Raw genomic sequence first — 17,491 nt, forward strand, 5'->3', positions numbered from 1 at the left:
TCTGAAATACCATTCAGGTTTGTAATATTTTGTGCACGATAAGAAGACGAGGCACTACGCGATAAGTAAATTATAGAGCACATTAATATTCCGAGGATTGCATTTCTCAGTTTTAGCTGCGGTACATGTTTGGACTGGTATATGCAACGGGGCAGGATGAAATGCACTATATATCATTCGTTATTCGGAGAATCCTTGTAATTGCGTTGAGGGATATTCCATAATAATCTTGATGTCGCATAGCACATTAACTCCATAATGCACAAACGATCCTGTGTGAAAGGGGATATAATATCGACTTGCGGTGTCGTTAATGCGTCGCATATCACGCGATAACTCGTTTCTGAAATAAATCTCAAATATACAGCGTCCTACAAATAAATGCAAATGTTTAAAAAGATTTCATAAAGAAGACATCTAAAGAAACAGTTCTACGTTACTTTTACATTTAACGTTAAACGTGATTGTCTGATTGCGATACATATCTCATTTGTGTAATATAAATAATAAATGAAAGTTCAAGGGAGAGGCGAAATGTGAGATATAAAAATGGGTTCCAATTTTTCTGATATTACTTAGCTGTCTCTAGTATGGAAGTTGAAAAGATGCCTCATAAATGACAAATTGTAATTGAAAAAGTCGAATAAATGGGGATAATGGAATGAGAAAAAAATGAGAAACGAAATTACTTTTGCGACAATCCGTAATGGAATTGCGGGAAACTCGAGACATCGATATCGCTGATATTGCAAACACAGCGAGAAGCCATTCAAGCAAGTTTCTCCAAACTTTTCCGTGATTTATTTCAGTTTATGATTGCAAAGACAAATACACAGCATCGTTGTAAATACATGGTGTCATCCGCGCTCTCTTCCCATCTCTCATTCTTTTTTATTGCTCTGCTTTCTCTCACTTCCTTTCTTTTCTCTCTTATTCACTTTCCTCGATAATACTTTGCTTCCATAATACTTCAAATGAACATACCTGGCATTTATATCAACAAGTTATCGTCTGGATGATTACGTGGTCTTATAGACTTAATTCGCTGGATAATATTTATCTTTCCGATTACCATCCACCTCATCTCGATGCTTTGCCGCAAACGCTCTCTCGTCTAAACGTGCTTCGTAATTTCATTAACGTCTTCCTGGCCTGTATCTCCTGCACGAGGCAATATTTGCGAGAAGACAAACAATCGATGATACGATTGTTTGTTGATTTACAAGCGTACATGATCTACCCGGTATCCCGTTATCCACTGAACATTTTACCGCGTATATCGCCAAAGCTTATTTTGCATTTCACAAACGCAAATTGCTCCCGATCAATTTTGTTGTGACACTTTGACAGAACGTTATTAATGAGTGTTAACCACATCAAACATTGTTTGTCCGGTACACCGAGCAGCGCTATTGATCCTTTATCAGAGTTTCCTGTCTTTTAACTAGTATTTAGATCTGCAAAATTAAACGCTTGCCTGACAAAAATTTACTCTTTTATAATCTTTCGCGGTAAATTTAATCCTAAATAATAATAATAATATAATCATAAAATAATATTTTCTTGTTTTTTGAGCTATCGCAATGCCACGATGACTTTCCAATCTCCCCTAGAAATTGCTAAAAATGTTCGGCAGACAACGTCTTACTTTTCCGCCTTACTTGATGGAGACTTACATAAAAAATGAACGTGAAGAAAATGTTATATTTTATTAGTCATGTCGTGTGAGTAAAACGACGACCAGTGACATAATTAGATAGCGCAAGCGTATCCGATATTGCCGTCATTTCAGCAACAATGGTCGTCAGAAATGAGAAGAATTTAACCACAAATTTCAATTTTAAGCAGTTTGAGTTGATAAAAGAAAGGACATCTATTAATTAGTAATTTTTTCTTTTTTAAATTCTATATTTACGTTCAGTAAATGTTATATACGAATAAAAAGTAAATTTAAATATGTCTTTTGTATTCTTATTTATTATAATTTCCCTAAGCGATCGAGAAAGCGTCCATTTCGTATTATTTGGAAATTGGATGAAATAAAATCTTGTCATTTCTGACGACGAGAAAGCTATTGTCGCCGTTTATCACAATCTGCCTAATACATTAGATTATAAATAGTCTAGAACTATGTTTACTCCTAAGTAGCGAGCGTCTAGTGGCTCGTAAGTTGACGTAGAAACGAAATGAACGCATGTGCACTTTCGGCATTTCGAAGTATATAGACATTACAAACGAAAAGTGTGTGTCGCTTTTCAATTCCTATTCATTTCATATGCGTACGCAGATTTCGATCAGTCGTTGCTCTGTAAATTAAACATCATCCGCCATGTTATGTAGTAATATTATAGTATTGGATGTTATCCTACACTATTACGTAAATTCAAAGGCTTACGTTTCGGTTATAAGACGCAGAATTGAATGGCAAGGCTAAAATTACATTTTCAATATGTAATATATCATATAATTTAGACAGGGATAATTAATGTGAAATTATTTTTTGATTCTAACATTGCATCCACGATGTAAGCTTAGATTGCGATATTTTACTGCGACGTTCTCCTCTCCTTCGTACTTATTACGCTTATTATATTTATTCAATCGTTTCTCATTAATGGTTATTATCTATATACTTTACATTACGCGTAATTCGTGAAAATAAATCTGACATCGTTAAAGATAATATTGCGACCTTTCTATTCAATTCTGTTACTTGTGTGGGGGATATCTTATTTAGTTTCTTTATTAAAAAACTCTGTACGAGAAAAGTTGCGCAAGCAAACCTTCGTAAGGCGGCGAGAAATCTTTTGCACTTGAGAAATTTCCCAAAGAGTACTTCTCTAACTTCCGAATCAAGTGAAAAGCGTAAGATGTATCTAGCATCATGAGTCGAGCTTGAGGTTGCGTTCTTATTTAAACGTGAGATTTTTATACACGATCGCGACAGATCGGCGCGAATCCATCCTGTCGCATCACCTATTCGTAATGTATTCGTTTCGTCGCGGTTTCAATTAATGTACATTCAGACTTGTCATTACGTATGTACTTTGGAGACAAGCCAAGATTGAAAATTTTTATACATAGCTATATTTTAACAGTAATGCTCGGAAGTATGATCGCTAAGCATTATCGCGCGCTTATACACAATACTGTACAATTATGATTCAGCAAGAGTACCTCTCGCGATTTTCTTTTCGCATTATCAGAGCACATCTCAAGGAATTTTCACTGGACGACAAAACACGAGATGTGTTTCGTTCACTTCGATTATGTCAACTATGTACGTACATTATGGTTAAATGCTATGGGTACCAAACTGAAACTTTTAATAGAGCCATCCACGTTTTCGTCCACATTTCTCTTGTTTAAATAAAATATTAGAGATTGTGAATTTTAAGCATCTATATTACTTAGATACTCATATGGCTCTTCGCTTATCCACATCTTTACATTATAATAAGTAGGTATAATAAAAAAATGTATAATCATAGCTTAAATTTATATTTCTTGAGCGACAAGAGTTCTTCTCACTAAGCGTGTCGTCCAGTTTACGCGTTAAAATGTGCTCCAATTTCGATTCTGGCGAATTAAATTCATAAATAGCGATATCCGTTTAGTGCAATGCAATATTTTCGCCCGCTTAAAAAAAATCGCGAATAATGTCGCATTGTCGTTCGTTTGATTTTTCGGACGATTTAGGGAAGTGTTTCGCAAAAATATTCTAAGATAGAATCGTTCTCCGCCGTCGTCGATTAACGTTAACTGTAATTAACGTCAATCGCGAATTTCGGTGGAATTTCGGTTAGCTTTGTTTACGAGAACGAGTCATGCTCATTAACAGTATCTACGAGAATAACGGCGCGCGGCTTGATTCTCTGGAATAGCTGCAAAGGGAAAAAGCAATATTGTGTTGGACACTGTCCGTCGTGTCTTAATGCTGGCAGAATCGATCTTGGTACAAGGATAGACGATTTGAACAATATATCCTAAAATTGATGAAGATATTACATCATTAATAAAAACAGAGGATATATTAACAAGACGGAGATAATAATTGCACTAGAAAATGAGACATCCTCAACTTTTTTGAGAATTATTTGAGAAAGTATTTAAAAATAAATGTAATATTAAAATTGCTGATTTCTCTCACTCTCGCACCTAAAATCGCAAGTAACCGCGCAAGTGAATCCACTTAAATGTAACAATATTCAGAGTTGGGCATCCAGATATATTACACAACACCGAGGAAAACGCTGGGTAGCAAGCGGCTGCAATATATATGTATATATTGCATATATGTACAAGAGTTTCACGTATCCTCTTCATCCGGCCGCGCGCACGGAGCAAAGGAATTAAATCCACTGTCAGCGAAGTCCCCGCGTACCACCGCACAGCATCCTTTTGAATGCCTGCCGAAATTCCGGCGAGAACACAGTATAAATAACGGGGTTGAGGGTGCTGTTGAAGTAGCCGAGCCACAGGAATACACTGGACACGATTTCTGGTGGCTGGCAGGTTCGGCATGTGGCTTGCAGCAGCGCGGCGAAGAAGAACGGTAGCCAGCAGGCGACGAAGGCACCCGTGATGATCGCCAGGGTCTTCGCCGCCTTACGCTCGCGCTTCGACTCGATCGTCTCGCGTGTACGCTTCGTACACTTGACCACCGGCTGCTGCTGGCTCGTGCTGGTCGGATTCGTCAACGTCGTCGTGGTGGTGGTCGTTGTCGTCGTCGAAACCGCCGTCGGCGTCACCGTCGTTGACGGTGTGGCATTCGCGCCGTTGTACGACGACGACTTCTCCGGCGAGATGGACGAGTGGTCCGGGGTGGTTCTCGTGATGGTAAATGCCGTCGACTCCTCGCGGGGCCTACAATCAGATAAATCATAATTATGTTGGCCGTGGCCCGTGAGAGAGGGAGAGAAAAAGAGAGAAGCTCATCCGTTCTCAGCTCGTTATCGCGCGAATAATGACGGTGGCTGAAACACGACGCGGGGTCGGCGATATTAAGAATCTTTATGAAAGGCCGTCGACAGAAGAGATTGTGAAGAAGCGATGGAAGGGTGGCTATATAGTACTTGTATATTCTTTTCTTGATAAATACTGAAATATGATATTTCTCGGATAGTTGCAGAAGATATATTAATTTTTACAGTTAGCTACAGAATATGGAAAAGTTATAATTAATTATTATATTAATAATTATTAACATTGATATGAGAAGAGAAAAAATAGTACGTAAGTTAGTCTGTGAGTTTATGCGTATTTTTGATGAATTTTGAAGCAAGATAAATAAATAGAGAAATTATTTTCTGTTCAATAGAAATGTAAAAAAATAGCAGGAAAATGCAAGATTATGCATACTTGTTTGAAAATAAATAAGTAATTACAACAGCGTTGTTTTGGAGCAATGTTAAGCAAATAGTTACATAATATTAATGGTAATTTAATAACATAATTCATTTTAAAGGCGATAGAGCTCAAAAGATATGCTAACTATTAAGCAGTAATAATGTTCTTTTTACGACAGAACGATCAACAGGTAAACTCATACCTTTATTCTCGTGGCCTGCACTGGTCATTGAGATAAAAATGCTTAGAGCATGCTAAGCCACTTGAGATAAAATACTGGGTGCTATAAAAATATTTATTTACAAGTTAAATTATGAACCCTATAAAGAATATGTTCTTGGCAAGATATAAGGGAGCGGACTAAATCTTGCGAAGGATTTACGTTCATTTCTCAACAGCTCGGCTGTGAGATTTATTCTACGTGGCTTAGCGCGTTGTTACTCCCCAAGCTCTTCAAGTTTATTGCAACTACGAAAGGCGACATGTTCGATTACACGTTTCAGATTTAGGTAGGGATTCCGACATTGTGACAAAAAAAAACCAGGAAGGGAGCAAAAAGGCAACAACCTTCTCGTGACAAGCCTGAGGATGCCCCTTCGTTCACGCGGCGGCTGAAGAATGGTGCCGGGCCTCTTCCTGATCCTCTTACGAGCAGCTTGGAATATCCTCCAATACAAGAATAAAATAACTAGTAGTGGAAGATAAAACGTTGCGCAAGTTGCGAAGATCTGTAAGATAATATACATATATATATATTTTTTTAAATAATATATAATGTTCCTCCCTCGTCATACATCATACACTTCTACATTAAAAATTATTGGAATTTAGATCTAAAAGTAACGTTTATCTTGCGAGAGAACAGAGAAAATGTAAATTTATCCCCATTAAGATAACCATATTTTTATATCTCTATTAATTAACTAATTTCTGAAAGGCAAAAGTCTGTCTATGACGTAAACTAGGAGTAACTCAAAATTCCGCATAACGTTCCTCGAAGTGTTAACACTTTCCGCCAAATACACGAGTGCAATTCCCAGTTGCGAATATTAATCAAGTATTTCGGATCCGCTCGCAATTCTCCGGAAGCACTCACCTGATATGCAGGATCTTGCGACACGAGACACGTCCCTTGGGCTATGCGGACCAAATAATCAGGATCCTTCCACCCGAGCTGAGGCGCTAATGAGATTCCTAAGGATACCACCCACACGGTGACGATCATTGTGCCGATTCTTCTCGGATTCCTTGCCTTAAAATAGAAGTGCCGCGTTAATGATTCCGTCATTTCATCGTTGTAAAACTAACTAAATAACTAACGTTTTCTGCGTACTCTTTTCTACGTTTCAATGGCTTGATTTTTAGTATATGTCGCTTAAATATTTATGATACAATTTCCATATATTTTTCGTGCAAAGTTGGAGATGTAAGCTATGCCATTATACATTTTTACCATTGTTATAATATATTTAGTAGAACTCTAAATTAGAATAGACCGTTAGAATAAAACACTCTTTACTGGCCCGATAAATTTTATACTTCCCGCAAAACCTGGTACACTACTAAGAACACACTGTCTTGTACTAGTAAATTAAACTTTTAATTAGATTTGCTCGTAAACCTAGTTTTTTTTCGAGAGACGGAAAGAAAAAAGAGAGCACACGTATTATTCCGCTCGTTTGAGAAAATTGCGGCCCGGCGCCTGCTTTATCTGCGTATTTTCTTGGCGGTTACACGACTCAAGCTAATTCCTCGCATGCATTATTTGTTAAGATAATTGACTCAACTTGCCAGTTGAGAGAATCGATATACGCCTCTTTTCATCAGTTGGGAAATGCAAGTTAGCCGTTAAATTTGATCGGGATGATCGCTACGCAGTTTATCGAGTTTTCAGCTAATTCCGAACTAACTTTGAGCCATTCATAGGGGAGAGAGGGTATACGCCGAGGATATTACGTAACATATTCATCTCACACTGATCAGATATATATATGGACAGGAAGTCCTGATCGTTTCACTCACACTTTATGGCCTTATCCTTTTTCATACTTCATGAGTAGTGTTCTCTATATAATTCTCGTTACATCAACGTGCGCGCACGAGAGAGCTGAATTTGCCTTCGCCCAATTTTCGACGAAAATTTATGAACGCGTTCATGACCCTATTCCGTAGTATATGTGTATAGATCCGAGTGTACTGAAATATCTGTCTCGCAGACTTGAATACCGAAAAAGAATCGGACTTTTATTACACTTTTGATAGTGTAAAATGATAAAACGAACGATGTTTATTCAAATTGAAAGCATGTTAAAAATGCAGGAAGATTCCAAAAAAGAGAAAAAGATTAAATCTCTTCCGGTAAATACAAAATGCGTATAAATTTGTAGGAAGGAAGAATTAATGAGAGCGGTGGAGAAATTTTCCAGCTACATGGTGCAAAGCTGTAATGCACGTTTTCGCTCGCCAAATCCCAATTCATATTCTATATACGTCATTTTGCCGAATTGATAAAATTGCATTTCGATGCGTCACAGTGATCTTCTGGGTATTCAAAGAGATCTGCGAGATGATATGTAGTTCCGTCCGTGTGTTGCGATCTCGATCGCGTCAACTCCCACGCGGCGCTTCCCTATCTCGTGGCGTGGCGTGGTGAGTGGCAGTGTCAACGGCAGCGGATAACGAAGACCGTATCGTTCGCATCGTATCCTGAACAATTTCCGACTTCCTCTCGATAACCGCAAGAGCGTTAATTAACCTGTATATAATTGATATCGGTGACTGCCCAATATCTGTCGACCGCGATAGCCACCAGATGCAATATCGAAGCTGTGCAGCACAGAACGTCGCTGCTGGTCCACATGTCGCAGAGCTCCGGACCGAGTGACCACGCCGAGTTTATCTGCAATAAACAGAATTATCTATCAAAAAGCGTGAGCTTAGCGCGTCGTGCGAGCTCACAAGCGAGAAATCGATGCGGCCACGGGAATCGCAAGTCCCTCACTGTCTCAGAAGTTAATTGGCCATTGTTCCTTTTCGCTTATTACCGCGGCCATAAAAGTGATATAAGAACATTTTCTAAAACTAAGGATATAACACCATAATTGATAAATTGTTACGTAATAAAAATTAATCAAAATCTGTCTTTAATAATAAAGAATCTACATTCAAATTTAATTTTGCTTTTTCGTCAGTGTACACCTATCGCACATTTAATTTTTCTTCGCTGTAAATTTTCTTAAAACTATTTAATTTGTTCATCTCCATCACGATATTTTCATGATGATTTTATATGCAAAAAACAATTTTTGCCAGTTTTTATATGCACGTTATAACGAATCAAATCTCGTCGGGTAAATAGAATTTATTTTTATTTGCCCTGAGTATGCGTTCGGGGTGTTGATTAGTATGTTAAGGATTGCACATAGTTTCGGGCGACAGTTTTCCACGTAGTAGGGAGCACGAGAAAATACGGATTGAGGGTCGAAAGGGAAAACATCCCAGCCGAGCCATGGTGGACGGAAGGACAACGGAGAGCGCAGGAAGGGTGGCGGTAAGAGTGATAGAAGAGCTGGCGAGAAAGCGGAGAAGGGAACTGATGCATGCCTGCTTAAAAGTCCATTCATGGTATTGGAATCTATCTTCGAAAGCCAATCGTCCCTTGTCCTCCTTTCAGCACAGCCAGCGCCGCGGCCCCTACGCCCATAGACATCCGTTGCTTTATACTTTGAGATTAGAACATTCCGGAAGTTGATGAGTCGCATCCATCTTCCAGAAATATAAACACCTCTCAAAAGTAGCATACGAAAGTTGATGGAGAAGCAGTTTTAACGTCGAGGATCGCTCGAGATTCTCGCGACAAGGGGCCGTGCGCTACGATCTATCATATGTGAAATTATTAATGGTACGCAAGACATTTCTGTGTCATACACATATCCGTATTAAACTTCTCAAGTTGAGTTCGGAAACTTTTGGGATAGATCGCAATTGATGCAATTGATTAAAATGGCAGAGAAATTATACCTTTGCATTAGTCGATTACTATGACAATAATGGCACACAAAGCGAAAGCCCTTCTTAACAATTCTTCTCGTATCGAGCATCTTCTAAAGTCTCCGAAGGGTTTAATCAAGCGTCGCGTGTACACGCGCAGTTAATGAAGCCGTTTGCGTGCACGTTTCTGGGCGTCCGCCGATAAACGCCGGGCGAAAGAGGCGGTTGTAAAGCGGACATCCATCAAATGTTCGAATTAAACGGCAGACGTATAAATTTCTATGTGTCCGTGTTAAGAGGATGGATGCGCGATGCGCGCGTGCCGTTGATCTAGTATAAGGCGGTAAAAATCGCTAATGCGTCTGCCGTTGCCTGAACGGTGGATGAAATAGAATTGCGCCACATTAACGATATAACGCGGAAAGGATATCGATACGTCAATGAAGAAGCAGACTTAAAGAACACGAGATGGGAGAAGAGAGAAAGTTATTTTACGCTGCAGACGTCTGTGAAAAGCGAGACGGGTGAATCGCAGGTGCGTGTCGTAAAATGTAGCCGGAGTGTGGAAATTTAATATGAGGGAAAAGTAGAACGAGGAAAAAGGGAAGAGGGAAAAAATGCTGAGAGTTACGGAAGCGCGCGTACAGGAGACAAGGTATATGATAAAATGCGAGAAGCTGCGTTAGGAAAAGGAGGGATCTAAATAAGGATATATATCGGAAAGATTCCATGCTAGACGAGAAGGCCGCTATTGCGTGTAATGAAGCTAAATGGATATATTCTGAAATGAAAGAGCGAGCGCAAGGAAATATTTTCACGTGGATCGCGATCGTAGTAAAATTCGTATCATCAACGCGAATTTCTGCATATAATCTTGACGCTTATCAATTCTGCTGTATTTCAAATACGCGAGACGTGCTTAAAATAAAGCACGGATCGTATTTAAAGATATACGGCAGGATGGCCGCGCTCGGACGTATTATCTCACGGTAATCTGCGCTGAAATATCCTTGTTAATTAAATATAGCTCGCGAAGCGCCCCCGGTAATTAACGCGCTTATGTTATTCCTATTATGTTGCCGTTTCTGCTTATTTACTTTACTACCGTTTATTAAGTATAAATGCAGGCGGCGCGCGGCGTAGCGTGGCGGAGCTCCTCTACGGCTGAATCGAAAGCTAATCATTCGTATGTACATACGCTATATCGCTTGTTATCTCTGTATACTCGCACGTTAATTGTTGAATATGTATATGTGTAACAACGTTCTCCTCATCGTTTGCGTTTGCGCTGGGCATACCGAAAGAGATATCTCCGCGTATAGAAAACTGCACTTTAGCTCGTAAAGATCGCGGTCGTGACATTAAAGTCTTTTTCGAGATTATGGCATTTATAAAATGCCACGATCGAGATAAAATTTTAATAAAATACGCGCATTAAAATTCCACGTGTATTTCCTCGAAATCACGATACATAATATTAAGCGTTTAATTACGCGACGTGTTGTCGCATATGACAAAGTGAACGTTACTGCAAATTATCTCGTCATAATTACTGCACGTAGAGTCGATTGCGAATTTTATCGTAACTTTCGCGAAGCGAAGTCTCGCGTGTTAATAAATTATTGTTGAATTTTTCTTCGTACATTCGTATTTTCTGGTAATTATCTTCATTACTGAAATATTCTCCGCGAAAATTTGTGAAACTCGAACAAATTGCTGCAGTTCATGCACAGCATTTTCTCAGGATATTTTGTATCACGGTGAGAACGTAAGACGCAATTAACAAACTTTCAAAGTTAAAAGAATTCCATGTTTAAGTGCTGAATCCTCGGAGAATGCGTACGCTCGTTTCCTCTCTCGCACGGATTCTTTCCCAAGTACAATGTCGAGGTGTCGTAAAGAAACGCGGAAGAAACGAGCGTGAATATACGCGCGGTTTCTTATACGGACGTTATAAACTTGTGAATGGCTGCAACGGGCCATAGGTTAATGTTTAACAATGAGAGTGTAATGCGCGGAAAGAGAATGATACTTGTATACGTGAAGGGAATGGCTAGTAGCTTGGCTGTTCTACTAAAAAACTCGCAAAATTTTTATTTCGCCAGTTCACTCTGTAAAATGCAGTAAAATTCACGCGTGTCCTTCAATACACGTGCTATAAAACGTATTTTACTGACGATATAGCTAATTGTTTAATCTAATGTTAAAGGTAACACTATGTCTCGGCTCGCTCATTTTACAAGTTACAATTTAATTTAATATTTTATTACAGTTTTACTGTAATTTTATAGAGACGTCGGTGCAAAATGTCCGTATTTCGAGATTTCTGGGATAGACATTCCTGCAATGAAAATGATAGTTATTAACAGAACGCATTCCGTTTTATCGCATTCCAAACGCGAAAAACTTTACGATTGTGACCGTTTTCTCGTCAAATATCCGATGTAGCTCGCTGCGACATTGGTGGGTTGCACGGTAATAATTCACAGTCTTAATACAATGATAAGTTACGTACCTCATAAACAGCTCCGAGAGGCATAACGAGGCAGGCGACCATAAGATCCGCGACAGCTAAACTGACAATTAAATAATTTGCTACGGATTGCAAGTTTCGCTCTAATAGGATAGCCGCTATCACGAACAGATTCCCTGTAACAAAAACATGTATACCATCGTGAGTATAATAGCCGCATAGACGACAATAATGCTATTCTGCTCGTATTAGATAAGGAATTATTACGTGAAAATAATAAAATATACATTTTTTAAGAGGGGATAGAAAGAATAACAGATAGCCCCTTAATTTGACAAATATATTCAATCGGATTTTTAAAATTCTAAATATTTATCGTGTAATATTACTCGTTAATATTATTGGTTTAGATTTACGCTTAAAATGTATGAAATAGGATAAATTTTTAAAAAATATCTTACATGTTTATATAACATGTATATTTTATATAAAAAATAAAAATACTTACAATGTATTGTTTTCATAATGTTTTATTAAATTATTTTATTTTAAACTTCTAATAAATATGCAAAAATTATTTTTGTATTAAAATGTATCAAAGGGATGACACTTGCAATGTTAGAGGGAAAGACTCAATAAGATTTCCAATAAAATTATTTTTTTAAATATAATATACTGTATATTATATATTATATGAAAATCTCAATTTTTATTTCGAATGTTAGGCTCAAACTACGTTGTGTCACTGTAAAAAACTAGAGGCCCTATAATAACGATTGAAATAACTCATCTCTCTATAAATATTTTAACGTAATAATATAATAGAGATATTCGTTCTATAATATTTTATTCGAGTCAATACTTCGCGCCGTTAGGAAAGAACCTTGCCGCATCGCGAAGTTAGCCGCTGTCACATGATTGCTCTCCAATTCTCGCGAGTGAAGAGTGAAGCGGCCGGTGTCCGGCGTCCGGCGTCGGTACGTAGCAGGGTGGCGATTGCTCCGCGTTTTTGCGTTTCTCTTTGTCCGTTTCGAGTGAGTCTCGCGTACGAACGAGGATTAGAAGTACCGAGGTAAGTGACCGGCGATCGTTTTGACGTATTAATCAGCCCGCGCGACTGCGATTGATCGCGTCTTTTGGTATACGTGATCGGCGGTTACCACTTCGCACTCCGTTCGTCTTCTAGCTTCGTCCACTTGTCGAGAGTTCGTCCGATATAATCGTCTCGATTTTCAGGACGCCGGGAGACGTCAGGGCCGTCAGGGCGATCGAGGAGCGTCGAGGTGAGCACCGGAGCGTCGAGGCCGTCGAGGGATCACCGCGCTGCGCCGCCATGACAGGTTAGTCGGGATCGCGCGTATACTTATACTGTGGCGATATTCGCGAGACGACCGGCCGCCATGTTGGCGCGCTCCTTCTCTATATTCGCGGGACGGACGATCGGCCGCCATATTGGCGCGTTCCTTCTTGAATTTGCGTCGGGCGCGACAAGTTCGGAGCGCTAAGTAAATCTAGGCGTGAACGCGCTGGTCAATCCATTCATTCGGTCGCACGATTCGACGTCGATCGTCCTCCGCCGTGTTGAGTTGATGTGCGAGATTTGTAACGCACGTCGTGTTATTTCCAGCGTGGTTATTATTCGCGGGTACGATAAGTGTATGTCGCCGGCGCATTGAGGAACGACGAGGAGCGTCGAGGAGCGTCGAGGGAATCGCCGTGGATCAGTCGAGAGAGAGGCGAGTGCCGCTCATCGGTGTGTTTGGGTGAGTAATTATTCCTTGATTATTACTTATATTGCTCAGTTCTAATTACTCGTTACTTAATTTCTTATATTATTTAATTCTTTTCAGTCGAGAGAAGCGATCGAGTGCTGCTCATCGGTGTTTGGGTGAGTGCGTATTTCTCGACTATATTACCATATTACTTATTTTTACTCAGTTGTAATTACTCGTTACTTAATTTCCTATATTATTTAATTTTTCTCGTTGAGCGCGGAACTTTTTTGGGCGGGAATTCGCTCGATACACATACCGCAAATATTTTGTCGTCGGCTTTGAATTCCTTGCGGTTAACATAACTCTGGCATATAAAATTCCCTCAAGAATTGTTTTTGAAAATAATAAAAAAGGGAAGAGATGAGGCGCGATAGACAAGTTTCAAGATCGCATGTGCGAAATCAGCATTCGAGAGGCGGACGGGAGGAGTCCGATGCTGTAACTTCTACGAAATGCGCGCGTCGTTGAACGACGCGGATTGCGAAGTCGTTAAGTAAATTGAGATCGCGGCCGCCTGTCGCGCTTCCAACACTTTAATAATGGTCCCGGTAATTGGCATTGCAAAGGGCAAATTCGGGCTGGTCGCCATTAATCCCGATGACGGGCCTGAATGGCGGCAATCAAGTTCGGTAAACTCGGAATAGACGAAATCAGTCGTGCGTTCCTAGACGTGTTATACGGGCATGTGGATCGATCGTGCGCGCATTTACGCGAAAATTGTCCGAGTTCGCCGAGCCCATCGCCACTCTCGGCTCCTCGGCTCCTCGGGATCGTATCTCGTATCGAGTTCTCGCGCTCCCAGGACAATGCGAGGCTGTCGGCCAAATGTCTTGACCATGACATATGCGAGGGTCAGTCGAAGGTAGCCAGCGAAAGAGAAGAAACATCCCGAGACCGACGACGCGAAAACAAATATCAAGTCTTGCAAAAGAATCATATTATATCTCTTATCACGTTTTATATCTATACATATTGCGTAATCTTCGAATTTTTCCCGTTATATCTTCAAATAACGAAAAGAGATAGAATCAAACTGCACCGTTCGTAAAACTTGCACGTTAAAACTTGAAACGTTATATAGCGTCCCCGAATTGCTGTTCAATAAGAAATGCAACTTCTAAGTGAATCGTTCTGCTCTGCGGAGAGTCGGTTCTTAAAAATGCCATGAAGAAGAAAATGGCAAAGAGAATGAGATTAACTTTTGGATTAAAAAAGTCTAAGTAGATTACAAGCGCAATCTCTTTTTTGGCGGCTTGATGAAACTTTAGTATAATCGCGAAACTCGAAGGTAATCAAAATTTTCAGATTCGCGCGGTTTTCTCTGTATAGCGCGGGAGGAACTCATGTATTCGTAACGCAATGTTACATTCATGCATTACGTAAACGTGCTCGACCGCCGCCGGTTTAAGCGTGTTTAAGGGAAGTGGATAGAAGCTCAAGCTACCGTGCACTATATTCGTGGATATTACATCGTGTCGTTTTGCGTCCCGGGGTGTTTCATGTCTCTTATTTTATCCAGGCAACCAATGTTCCATTCGATTTTTCGCGCATAATAGAAGAGAAATCGCGCTACTGTTGTTTGCGGATAATACAAAATAGCGTTGTATTCTTGTAAATAGTAATAAAATTACAGATATCTTGCAGGAACTGCACAAATTAATTTTTACTAAATAATAATATTAAATAGTAAAATAGTAGAGTCGTTCGCAGGTAAAATAAAAAAGATTATTAATTATGAGGATATTTATCCTCCATCTAGTTGGATTTCTGAGAAGCAATAGTTTAATAAATGGAGGAAGTAAGTCCAAGTCTCTGAAGGCCACATAACGCAGCCTAGACGTGTACTAATTAAATTTAATTCTCGGGGGAAAACTACAATAGACTTTGCTTAAATTAGAGAGCGAGTCAACTTCTAGAAACGATCGGGGCCACGTAATTCGTACTTTTATTTTATCTATCCACCGCACCGCCCTAATAATCGACACAAGCGTTCGACAGGATAGTAATTCTACAAATGTCGAGCAAATTTCTTCCCTTTCACGTCCATTAGTTTCGCATTACGTATTTGCAAATACACAGCTCTCGAAGGTGGTTGTGTACAATTCAGACGCAGCTGGACGAGAACGACGGAGACGCGCGTGCTAGATGCACCGCGATTCAGCCGTAGCCGCAGCCGCAGCTGCGGCTGCAGCTGCACGCTCGGGATGTCTCCACGGGAAAAGTATAACCGCCGCGGCTGCGACAGATAAAAGAAACGCGGGTAGGACGTTTTACTTTGGCGTAATTAACTCCCGCGAAGAAGGAGGAGCCGGGACCGAGAGATGTTTCAGCGGGCTGGCGAGGATCATCTAAACGCTCTCGTTCTCGCACTCCATTAAAGAGCGTATTTGCAGCATAAAAAAAAAAGAACTCCCGTCCGAAGCTTTATACGGATAAGCTGGGAAGGGCTGTGAGTAGACACGCGCGTTGCGCGACTTGTTTGTCAAGAAATAACTTACAGTCTGCAGTTTTTAATCTGCTGTGCTAAGCCCGGCTTGACGCCATAGTTCTTTAGCGAGCTTTTTGTCAAAGACATCTCGGCAAAAGAATTTTATAATTCTTCTGTCCACGCATTGTGACGATATCGATTGATGAACGATATGTGTTTTTATATTTGTTATTAATATACAGATTTTGATGATTTGTAAATTTTTTAGTATGCAACAAATGCTATATTCTCTCTCTCTCTTTCTTTTATATTTTGTAATTGAAACTTAATCAGTCTCATGACATATTATTTCTTGACAATCTTAAAACAAAATTTTTTATTGTTTAGAATTTTAATTCTTAAATTTATTTAACATTGTAAGAGAGGGGGAGAATGCTATATAAACTATAAAGATTATAATATAATTATTACTGTGGTCGACATTTATTTTGATTGCTACGAGTGTTTTATGAGATTCAAAGTGACGTGTAAAATGTTAGCGTGTTAAATGCATAAACCGATTTCAATTCTCAAATGGATTGAAAAAACGAGAATATTCTCTTGTTATCGCAGACCATCATTGTGTTATGACGGCGGCAATCATTTTCGTCCGCGAGATGGTTCCTATATGCATTGTTGTGAGCGCACTTTTGGGAAATATCGCAAAACTCGACATGCAATAACGTGATTTAGATCGATGCAGCTTTTTCGGATGACGAAAAGATCCACAGAATGAAAAGGGGTATTAAGCGTCGAAAACACTAATCCTTTTTTCCGAAAGCCGAAGAGCGCTTCGCTAGTCGAAATGCATATTTCGCGTCCGCTCAAATTGCGTGCAGAGAGATGATACGAAAAATTCATCAGATTTATGCAAACGAGCTTGTTAAGGGAACAAAAAATTACAGTAGCTGATGCTCTCGTCGCAGATAATAAAAGCTTTTGGGAATGTGGCTAATGGGAAAGATAATTACACATTAGAATAGACGGTTTTGAGGAGATAAGATTACCTTTAAATTTTGATTCCTTGTAGGATAAAAGAGTATTTTGATGATAAAAAAATTGACGTAAAGAAATTGAAACGCGATTTAACGCGATTTAGATTACGTTTGAGTTAGTATTATCCTATTATCTTAGATTATTTCCAATTTATCCTTCGTACAAATTTCTGTTTCGTAGTACATATGTCTATGTGTATCTCTCATAATCTTCAAATGCACGATTTAACATCTATGCTAGCTATTTAATTATCACGTCAAAGGGGAAATTATGTATAATTTATTCTCGTTGTTTACGCGGAGATAAACGAATTTCTCACACGACCACACGTGCGATCGATGTAAAGTGGAACCTGTAAAACGTGCCGAAAACTGCGGTTATGGTTTGTTATCCAATAACTGTGTAGTCATGTAACTCGTTTTCGTTGCCGCTCCATAGGAC

General features: G+C 39.5%; 1 protein-coding gene across 6 annotated transcripts in view; it reads right to left on the bottom strand.

The window, feature by feature from the left end:
• Positions 1-778: 778 nt before the first annotated feature.
• Positions 779-17,491, bottom strand: part of LOC112456144 (5-hydroxytryptamine receptor 2A-like) — a 103,369-nt gene continuing 86,656 nt past the window's right edge. For 5 of the 6 annotated variants that reach the window (XM_025018500.1, XM_025018502.1, XM_025018498.1 and 2 more), the window contains 5 exons: positions 11,855-11,988; positions 8,105-8,248; positions 6,446-6,601; positions 5,917-6,077; positions 779-4,866 (listed from right to left, as the gene is read on the bottom strand). In XM_025018500.1, the coding sequence (XP_024874268.1) occupies positions 4,365-4,866; positions 5,917-6,077; positions 6,446-6,601; positions 8,105-8,248; positions 11,855-11,988 (1,097 nt within the window). In that variant the 3' untranslated portion in view covers positions 779-4,364. Of the gene's footprint in view, positions 4,867-5,916; positions 6,078-6,445; positions 6,602-8,104; positions 8,249-11,854; positions 11,989-12,972; positions 13,093-17,491 lie in introns of those variants that run through there. The other variant, XM_025018503.1, reaches the window with a different exon arrangement.

The sequence above is a fragment of the Temnothorax curvispinosus genome, unplaced genomic scaffold (assembly GCF_003070985.1).
Source record: "Temnothorax curvispinosus isolate PA1 unplaced genomic scaffold, ASM307098v1 QBEX01006657.1, whole genome shotgun sequence".
Taxonomy (NCBI): Eukaryota; Metazoa; Arthropoda; class Insecta; order Hymenoptera; family Formicidae; genus Temnothorax; species Temnothorax curvispinosus.